At 39.1% G+C, this 11,168-nt stretch overlaps 1 protein-coding gene across 1 annotated transcript in view; it reads left to right on the forward strand.

Moving 5' to 3' along the window:
- Positions 1–6,561, forward strand: part of LOC148031708 (uncharacterized) — a 192,586-nt gene extending 186,025 nt beyond the window's left edge. Inside the window, exons 9-10 of the mRNA XM_087685277.1 lie at positions 5,153–5,282; positions 5,810–6,561. Coding sequence (XP_087541403.1) covers positions 5,153–5,282; positions 5,810–6,247 — 568 coding nt within the window. The 3' untranslated portion in view covers positions 6,248–6,561. The remainder of the gene's footprint in view (positions 1–5,152; positions 5,283–5,809) is intronic.
- Positions 6,562–11,168: the final 4,607 nt, after the last annotated feature.

Consider the following 11,168-nt stretch of genomic DNA (forward strand, 5'->3'; position numbering starts at 1 on the left):
TGGAGCATAGGATTGAGCTTGTCCCAGGAGCTAATCCAGTTAGCTTGCTAGACCCCTATTCAAGATGAGTCTACAAGAGGAGAATGAAGTCCGTAAGGTGGTGGATGAGTACTTAAGCAAAGGATTGATTAGACCTAGCTTTTCACCCTTTGCAGCCCCTATTTTACCTGTAAGAAATAAAGATGGTTCTTTTCGAATGTGTGTAGACTACAGGGCTTTTAATAAAATAATTGTCGAGCATAGATATCCTATGCCTCGTATTTAGTGATGGGAAGTGTCGGTGAATCAAGGCCTCTGATTCTCATGTAGCATCAGTAATTGGTAGACCCTTCTAGGCAACTAGATACTCATGGAGAGTACGATTACACAACCGTTTCTCTCTCCGATCTAGTATCTTGTCTAGTCCATGGTCAACAACTGAATCTTGTTCGTGCAAAGGTACCATACCGTCAATTAGATTATCATTACGTGAGATATACTTTCTTAATTTGCTAACATGAAACACTGGATGAACTCGGCGTCTAGGAGGAAGTTTCAATTGGTAAGCTACATCACTTAGCTTCTTAATAAATTTCCACGGTCCACAATATCTTGGAGATAACTTTGGACATTTTCCAGTTGATAAACTAGATGACTTGGCTGGTACTTGGAGAAAAACTTTTTCTCCTAATTCAAAGATCCTACTTGACCTTTTCTTATCTACAAAATGCTTAGCCCTATCAGCAGCTTGCTGTAACTTGGCTTGAGCAATTTTAATATTAGCCTGTATATTAGTAAGAAATTCTGCCATAACTGGGCATTTCTCATCTGACCTTACTGTACTAGGAAAACTTCAATTCATTCCATAATTTATTTCAAAAGGAAACAAACTTCTTGCCTTATGAGGTTTGTTGTTATACGCAAATTCTAACAAAGACAAATGCCTATCCCAATCTGTTTGTTTATTAGATACATATGCTCTCAGTATGTCTTCTAGTATCTGATTGACTCTTTTTGTTTGACCATTTGTTTCTAGGTGATCACCACTTGACACATTTAAACGACCATAGACATGACGCCAAAAATGACCAATAAACCTGATATCCCTATCAGACACAATGGAGGTAGAGAGATCATGCAACCTAAACACATGATCAATAAACAAATGTGCGACTTGTGGAGCTTCCACTTTCGCGAGTGGCTATAAAATTAGCCATTTTAGTGAAGCAATCCACTATCACTAGGATAGTGTCTTTTTGTCTTTGGGTTCTAGGTAAGTCGACAATGAAATCCATGGAAATACTTTTCCATTTAGATTCTGGAATTTGTAATGGCATTCGCAGACTCGTGGCTTCACCCTTTCTGCTTTATTAATTTGACATTGAAAGCATTGTTGGACATATTGGCAAACATCCTTGGCCAACTTTGGCCACCAAAATATCCTTCTAACAAGCTGTATGGTCTTATCAATACCAGGATATCCTGCACAAGGCACATCATGGTTATCAAACAAAACTTTCTTTTGTAATTCCCGTGCACTAGGAACACAGATCTTGCCTTTTCGTTTAAGAAACCCATTCTCAATTGAAAGGTTCTTAAATGAACTTGCCTTACCAGAAATAACAGTAGGTAATGAAACAGAAGTATCTGGTCCATCCCTGATCAAAGAGTCTCATTCTATGGCCTTATAAATTTTTACCATATAAGAGTCCTTAACTGTGCTTCCTTTATTTCTTGAAGCAATGAGCTTTCTCAAAATTGTAAAGCTCATTTGATACATTATACGAGATAATGCATCAACAACAACATTATCTTTACCCTTCTTGTATAGAATTTCCATATGAAATTCTTGCATCATTTCAGCCCATCGAGCTTGGCGCACTTGAAGATCTGGTTGACTAGAAAAATACTCAAGGGTATAGTGATCTGTATAAACTTTAAAATCTGCACCATATAAATAGTGCCGCCAAACTTTAAGGCAATGAACAATAGCATAAAGCTCTTGTTCATGAACTGGCCAATTCTGTTAGCTTGGGGAAAGCTTCTTGCTTTCAAAAGCTATAGGCCTGCTTTCTTGGCTAAGGACTGCACCTATCGCGATGCTACTTGCATCTGTTTCTAAAACAAATGGTTTCTCAGGATCAACTATCTTGAGAACAGGGGTAGTAGAAACTGCTTGTTTCATAGCCTCAAAAATTTCTTGTTGCACTAATGTCCACACATAGGACACCATAGCTTGCAACAAATCTGTCATAGGAGCAGCTATATACGAATATGCGTATATAAATCTCCTATAGAATCTTGGCAATCCCAAAAAGGAACAAAGAGCTGTTTCATTTTGGAGTGTCAGCCAGCTAAGTATCACAACAACCTTCTTGGGGTCCATCTTGATCCCATCAGCAGATACAATACGACCTAAACACTCTATCTCTGTTAAACATAGAATCGTCTTGTCTGGGTTAGCATAGAGTTTTGCTTCCCGCAAAGTTTCAAAGACTATCACCCAAATGTGACTCATGTTCATGGATACTCTTACTATAGTCGTCAATAAAATCTACAACAAACTTGCCCATGTATGGTCTTAGTAAATCATTCATTAACACTTCATAAAAGTAGCAGGAGCATTTGTTAAACCGAAAGGCATAATCAAATACTCATATTGATCAAGTCTTGTTCTAAAAGCAGTTTTAAAAATATCTTCATCTCTTACTCTAATCTGGTGATAACCACTTTTTAAATCAATCTTACTAAAGATAGAAGCACCACCTAGCCGTTGCAGGAAAATGGAGCCTACGCACCACAGGCAGGTTGTCACAGGTTGAAGGCACATGCTGAAGAGGAACAGTGTGTAGGCCCCCCAAGCTGATAGGGCAGATAGGGGCCTGGTGTAGAGGGCAGGAGCCCGGTGCACAAGCAGGGCGCTGGCGAAAGATAGGACACGCAGCTCTCTCTGCATGCAAGTTCAACAGTCGGGTAGGGAGTGTTAGACACGTAGGCGCAAGGCGAAAAGAGGCAGATGCATAGGGCATGCAAGTGCAGGGCACCAAGTCATGAAGTGGCACATGATGTATAGGGAGGAGCTCTGTGTGTGTGTGTGTGTGTGTGTGAGTGAGTGAAGATTGATGACAATGGATATCGGTAGCTACAAAAGCTGTGTCCTCCACGAAGGCCTAAGGTGAGTCCAACAAAGAAATTGAAAGAGATGGGGATGTTTGGGTTCCACGCTTCCAGCGAATGGCATTTTATCCAAGATCTAAAAATGGATGGTGGTGTGCTGATGTGTCACAATAGACCACAAGTGAGAAATCAAACCCCACATCGGTTTGGCTATTGTATAGAAATAAAAGATTGACGAGTCCCATCACATACGGTGCAAAAGACACATCTGCCTGGGTAGGTCTTACATGTGCAAGCCTACCACCTGTGATTGACCGCATGTGAATCCACACACTAATCTGTAAATTATCTCTAATCCCCCTATCCCTTGTGCACACACCCACCAAAAAACACCCAAAATCAACCTCCTGTTTTCTTTGCAACTTGCTCTTTCCCTTCCTCTCGCTTTGATGGGCAAAAAGGCAACACTTCCCTCAAAATCAAAATCGATGGTGGACTTACATAGTTTCATTGAGGTAGTTGCTTCACAATTTTGCAAGGAGATGCAAGAGAACAAGAGGCAAGCTGATCAAAGCCTCAACGAGTGAACACAAAGTAAAAAATATCTCCTCCTTGCAAGAGAATAGACGAGCATAAGGGATGCAGATGGAAGCACAGAAGAGAATTTCACACTCCAAGAGTTGGAGACTACAGCCGAGCATTGGTTTTGCAACAAAAGGCAGAAATTGAAGCTTGAAGACAAACTACAAGGTCATCAAAGATGGGGATATCCCAAGTTGTGGTGGATCTTGCTGAGCTCCAGAGAATGTAAGAGAGAGTCAAGGAAGCTACAAGGCGATAAAGCAAGCGAATCTAGATGTGTTAAACAGATGGAGGGAGCCAAAAACTTACCAAAGGAGTTCCTTCTATACCATGTGCAAAAAGTAAATGCAAGAGGATAAAACTGTACATGTTAAGAGTGACCAGGATGCTAGAAGAGGAGTCCCCAATCACAGATGGTACTTCTCTATGCGTAATGGTTGAGTGGTTGAGATGTAGGGCACAGGAGAGAGAGGCTGAGAAATATTTGAGCAAGCAGACACAAAACACAAACAAAAGTTGTAGCAAGTGCTGTGCCAGTTACCAAGTTTGAAAGTCTAAGCTTGACCAGGGTTGAATCTCCACAAAAGATTAAGTTTTGCAGCTTTGCCCTTGTCTAGTTCGTAGAGAGTTTCAAGAACATGAGTCTTGACCTAAATGATACTCATCTCCAGTTGGCAAAGACTGACCATTACATGTTTAAAGCCAAGGCTCAACACAAAGTAGCAATAGTAGGCTCAATTTTTTTGAAATAATATTTCATACAAATTGAGATGGTTGCTATACTCCTGGCAATACAGCCATATCACTGCAACCCACATGACAGTGAGTGCACATACCATCCATAGTTCTATCATAACTTGAAGTCAACTTCGTTAAACATACCTTAGATAAGCTGCTAGTCAACCAACTTGCAGTTGACACACACATGGATAGTACTGTGGATTATTCTATCTAAGCCCCTCACATTGTTGCCTTGTTGTATCATTGGCATCTACATAAAACAGAGAGTGACCAAAGTAATGCAACAAGTGGCCTTGTGTGTTCAACACCCAGGACCTTAGAATTCCCTCCCATCTAGAAGGCAATCAGAAATCCAAAGAGATAGTACAGGCTTCTTAAGAGGACAGGCTTGGAATTTCATGTCATAATTCATCCCTTAAAAGATCCCTGAACATGAAAGTGTACGAATGTGCTTTTCATTTTTGTATATAATTGACCGCTGTCACATTAGATGTATTTTTTTGGCTCTCTTAAACCCACACGTGTTTTGAAATTTATACAAATCTCTCCTCTTTTCTTTTTGCATGGGCGGATACAAGGCTGCTGTTAGGCACCATATTCTCTATTTCATCTTTATCCTTTAGTTGGGAGTTGTTCCTTCATTTGACTAAGTCCTAAAATGAATAACCTTGAACCTAGTATTCCTGCTGAGCTTGTTATGAGAAAGCCACTTATTTTTCAATTATGAACTCAGGTGGGCAAAAAGAGGTGACTTGTGGGAAGCGGATGATGTGATGCAGCAGATGAAGGAAGAAGGTATTACACCTGATGTTCGTGCATATACCACATTCATTAATGCGTGCTGCAAAGCTGGAAATATGGAGGTATTGTTTCATCTTTTTATGTAGCTAAAGTTTCTCGTGTGTATGACATTGTATATGGAGACATCCATGCATGCATGCAAAGTTTGTATATCTCCATACATACATGTGGATGCAGGAATACTTACGTACATAGGTACATACATATGTGTGGATGCGTACATACTTTTCTTTCTTTCTTTTGTTGAAGCGTTACAGTTACATTCGTTTGAAGAAGAGAGCTTGATAACCAAGATCATCTCTTTGGAGCTTTTGAGTGTCGTTATTGATTTGCACGTTCACATTCCTCAAGTCTTTGCATCAGTCCAAATCCTGTACAGTATGTCACCTTCACATTTTAGCTTGCCGTAGCAAATTTGCTGCAGGTGCCTAAAATGGTTGTGGAGGGCAAGGTGCTCTAATGTTCAAATTTCATAAACGGATACATATGTTTACGCTTTTCTGGTCCTAAGAATGTTTTACAGGTTGTATACCAAAGTTCAGGGTGTGAAGCCTTTCAATACTGACGTGTGAGGCGTTTGTCGTTGCAGAAAGCTATGGAGACGGTGCAAGAGATGCTGAAAGCAGGGGTAGAACCAAATGTAATGACTTATACCACACTAGTGAAGGGCTGGGCGTCAGCATCATATCCAGAGAAAGCCATTGCCTGCTTTGAAGCAATAAAGACAAGGGGGTTAAAACCAGATTTTGCAGTATACAACTGTATAATGAATTCTCTCCTTTCGAGAGCTTCGATTGCCCGGGACACTGTCATATCGAGCATTCTAACTATATGTGAGGAGATGGAGGCAGAAGGCCTTCATGTTGATCTTGATACGGCTATAAGGTGGGAGAAGTTTCTTAAGAGAGCAGAGCGCCAACCATCTGAGTTAACTCGGGCAGTGCAAAAACTGTTCCCTCCAAATTGGTCTGATCATTGCAAGGTGAAGGCCACTGATTTTGTACAGATGCAAAGTGATCTGGTTTAGAGATTCAAATTTCAGAACTCCATGGGAGTGAAAGTTCACAGATCGCACTTCGGAGTTGTTTCCATGGGCTCGAACCAATGTCTATGATTGAAGCATCTGTCAGGACTGGCCGTATCCTTACACTTTGCTTTACCAGGATCAAGTCCACTATCAAAAGGGGCCTTGTAAAATATACCATCCCAATAGCGTGCAACGTGTTCAATATCCTGTATCCGTAAAAGCTTCCAAAAACCCGGCAGTATGTGAGATATACTGAGAAACATGTAAAAGCAGTAACACATTCTGTGAAGTTCCAATATTGATCCTTATGCCAACTGACTTTTTCCCAGATCCTCAGTTAGGAGTTGAAATTGTCTGCATAATTTCTCCATTCGCGATCGTTTCAATGGATAAATTTCGTACTTTATCGTCGACAGTCTCCAATGGCATTAGGGGAACAGTCGCAGATTCCCTACAGTATATGCACGTCAAAGCGTTTGTTAGCATTTCCAGTGATGGTTAAATAACGTGGGAAAGCTTTTCAAAATATCTACGCTCAGTTGTTAATATGACGCGTGTTTTAGAGCAAGTCAAAGCCTAGATTTTAGCAACATAATTTTTTGAGGAATACGTTGACTGGCCTTGGCCGTGAAACAAGAGTGAGGAGCAAACTTTTAGATTCATGCCCTTGATGTAAAGATGAGGCCCTCTTCCTGCCATGATGGGTAATCGTATTAATTCCAACTACCAAGCATCCAACAAACTTATTGAAGATATGGTGAAATGTAGGGGAGCCAAATCATCCTTTGGAAGAAGACCTCAAAGAATAATTGGTATGGCTGCACACACTAGAATAAGAATAAAAAACAAAGCATTGTGGATGGTTTAACTATGCCAACCTCCCCAATAAGAACCATGTGTAAATTACACAGTGCAACATATAAAATTTGAGCAAGGGATTGAGATACAAAAAAAACTAGAGAATAATGATGATTTATTTAATTGCAAGTGGGTTGATACTACAAAGATGGTTCAAGGATATGGGAGACAATAGGTTTGCTTTATGTAATCTTTCTTTTCCCAAAGTCTCATTTTAGCCTTTGAGAAGCTTAGAACTAATATCTCTTAAGCAAAGATTGCTTATAGCACATGCTATGTCCTCTTCTTAAGGAATAAAGCTATAATTATATTATTTATTTATAAAGAGAAAAAAAAAAGCTTTTTTTAGAGAAGAAAATAAAAAAGCAGTAGAAAAAAGGGAAAAAAAAGAAAAGATTATCAAATGTTGGGAGCACAATCATGCACATTGTACCTATTGGAATCATCAAACCCTAATGATTTTTTATACTTTACTATCTTAAAGGCACCTGAAGAACATGATCCTCCTAGTTATAATTGAAGGTCTATCACCTTGAGCATTGTATCTCTTCTTAGTAATTAATTATGCATCAACCAAGTCTTGAAGTGTGGGATAATACCCTAGGCTTGTCTAGGATTCAATGCAACCTCAGATGTACTACATGCACAGTTCACTCCACATCGATAAGGTAGCGATATATTGAGTGCACATGATTACTATTATAGGTACATCACCACCTATGGAGATTATCCAACGATATTAATTACACTTGAGGGTGTAGAAGAAGGTTGTGCGATAGGATATTGCTACAAAAAAGATGAGAGATGGAAGAAGCGAAGGGCAATGGTAGTTACATTAGCTTGACATACCTTTCATATTTACTATAAACCTTGCTAGTAGTTGATCGGTGAGTATTCCAAAGAATAATTCTAAAAGGAGAAGCTTGATGAGTGAAAGCAAAAGCAAGTGGAAGTAAGAGAAATGCGAGCTATGGAGAATAAAGCAAGAGAGTAAGAGAGAGAGATACAAGATGTGGGAACTCCAATAGTCACAATGTGTGATTGATCTTCCTTTATTCAATAGTCATTGAAAGAATAAAGAATAAAGTGACAGTGATGGGCGCTCACCACCTATAGTGTAGAGGTGTGCGATCACAATGTGGAGTAAATATATAGTGGCATAGGCACAAATGTATTTATCCCCAACAATCTTCCACTTAAAGATGAATGTGTCTCTAGTAAGGAGAGAACAAGAAAAAAGTGACAAAGTACAAATGTACATAAAGCACAATAAGATGATGAAAGACGCTATCTCATCCTATATCCATCATCTTTTTAGGGAAGGCAAAACATTCCGCTGAGAGACTTTTAGTGAGTAGATTTATATACTTCTTGTCAGTCGAGATCTTGGCAACTTGGCAAGCTCAATAGACTTATTCTCTACCACCTCCCTAATGAAGTGATAACAAACCTTAATATGCTTTGTCTTCTATGGAAGATTGAATTCTTATCCAACTAAATAGCACTCAGAATCTAAATATAGTGTAGAAGTAATAGTAATACAAAGATTTGCTACCATACAGCCTAATCACAGGACCTTGTTGCCAACCTAAGTGGTTGTAATATACTCTACCTTAGTAATAGATACCATTGTGAGTATATCCCTACAAATGCATGAAATCATTGTGAGTATATCATTGTGGGAATATCCCTGCAAATGCATGAAATCATCGAACTCATGGTATCATTCCCTAGGTACCTATTTAAGACCATAAATGCTCTTTCTTAACTTGCACACCGGGTGTTTCTTGCCCCTTTCAATAAAGCCCTTAAACTACTGTATATAGATATCCTCATGCAAGTCCCCATGTAGAAAATTCATTTTCATATCCATCTAATACAGATCTAGATTTAGCTACACAACCAAGGCTAAACCAATCATAAGATAGTCATCTTGACTACATGAAAAAAGACTTCATTAAAGTCAACACGATACTCCTTAAAATCCTTAAACAACTAATCTGGCCTTGTATGCTGGCTTGGGACATCGAGGGGTACTCTTCAACTTATACATCCACTTTTATGGCAATGCATGTCTCCCACTCGGCAAAGGAGATAAATCCCATGTATGGTTCTTTTGCAGTGAATCAAACTCAAACTGCATGGCCCTCTCCCAAGAGTGACTATCACCTCTACACATGGCCTCCTCATAAGTAAGAGGCTCACCAAAATTTACCATAACATAATCCATGGAGAACGTAAACCAATTAGATTGACGTCTATCTCTTGTAGACCGTCTCAAAATAGATTGTGAGGCTTATATATCTCATCTAAATCATGGTCATGGGCTACTAGAGCATCAATTGGCTATTTGCCTAGAAAGATTACCCTACATACTTCAACTACATCCTCATATTGCTTGTGCATCTTCTCCTCAAGGAAGACAACATTATGGCTACTAGAGCATCAGTTGGCTATTTGGCTAGAAAGATTACCCTACATACTTCAACTACATACTCATATTGCTTGTGTATCTTCTCCTCATGGAAGACAACATTATGGCTACAGATGACATTTCGAGCCTGTAAATCCCATAGGCTATCACATCTCATCTACATCCTGATAAACCAAAAAAGATACATTTCACAGACTTAGGATCCAACTTCTTATGTTTATTCTTGGGTACATGGCAGAAAGCCACATATCCAAAGACTAAGATACACATATGAGAGAGGTTTTCTTGGCCATACCTCCTTTGCAACTTGACAACCAATAGTAGTGCATGGTGATCTATTGATCATATCTCATCTAAATCATGGTCATGGGCTACTAAAGCATCAATTGGCTATTTGCCTAGAAAGATTACCCTACACACTTCAACTACATCCTCATATTGCTTGTGCATCTTCTCCTCACGGAAGACAACATTATGGCTACTAGAGCATCATTTGGCTATTTGGCTAGAAAGATTACCCTACATACTTCAACTACATGCTCATATTGCTTGTGCATCTTCTCCTCACAGAAGATAGCATTATGGCTATGGATGACATTTCGAGCCTGTAAATCCCATAGGCTATCACATCTCATCTACATCCTGATTAACCAAAAAAGATACATTTCACAGACTTAGGATCCAACTTCTTATGTTTATTCTTGGGTACATGGCAAAAAGCCACATATCCAAAGACTAAGATACACATATGAGAGAGGTTTTCTAGGCCATACCTCCTTTGCAACTTGACAACCAATAGTAGTGAATGGTGATCTATTTATCAAATGTACGGCAATAGTAATTGCCTTTGCTAAAAAATGTTACAATAAACTTGCCTAATTAAGCATATTTTGGACTCTTTCTTGAATGGTCATGTGCATGCACTCAACAAAACCATTCTAGGGCGAGCTGTAGGGGGCAGTGAATTGATGCTTAATACCTCTCTCATCCCAAAATTTCTCAAATGCCTTAGAGACATATTTAACCCATTTATGAAATCTTAGGCATTTTAGTCTATATCCAAACTAGTTCTCAACAAGAGCAAGCCAATGCTGAAAGGTAGATAAGACATCCAATTTCTACTTAATAGAATATGTCTAGACCTTATATTAATAATTATCAATGAATGTAACAAAGTACTTTGTACTACCCAATGACTAACAAGGCATGGAACCACACACATCAGAATGCACAAGAGCGAAAGGCTCACCCATGCACATAATGTCAAACTTCTTATGAGAACTATGTGTCTAAGTATTGTATAAACGATGGTCACAAGAATCAAAACATTTGTAATCAAGAGGCGGAAGATACTACAAACAAGTAAGCATTTTCATTCCCTTTAAGAACATGTTCCCAAGGTGACGATGCCATAAAGATACATGTGGTATGTCAACCACAGCCAAAACATGGTCAACAGATCCAAATACAATTGAAGGAGAGACTGCTTGTCTTGGCACCTCAAGAAAAAATAATATTCCCACAAGTAATCTTCCATGTGCAATCACCAAAAGATACATAATAGCATGCATCATCCAAGTGTCCACCAATAGATAAAAGGCTTTTGGTCAAAGCTAGTGCATGACGTAC

This window comes from Lygodium microphyllum, chromosome 9 (assembly GCF_053477565.2).
Source record: "Lygodium microphyllum isolate KBCC chromosome 9, Lygodium_microphyllum_v1.1.10, whole genome shotgun sequence".
In the NCBI taxonomy this organism is placed as follows: domain Eukaryota; kingdom Viridiplantae; phylum Streptophyta; class Polypodiopsida; order Schizaeales; family Lygodiaceae; genus Lygodium; species Lygodium microphyllum.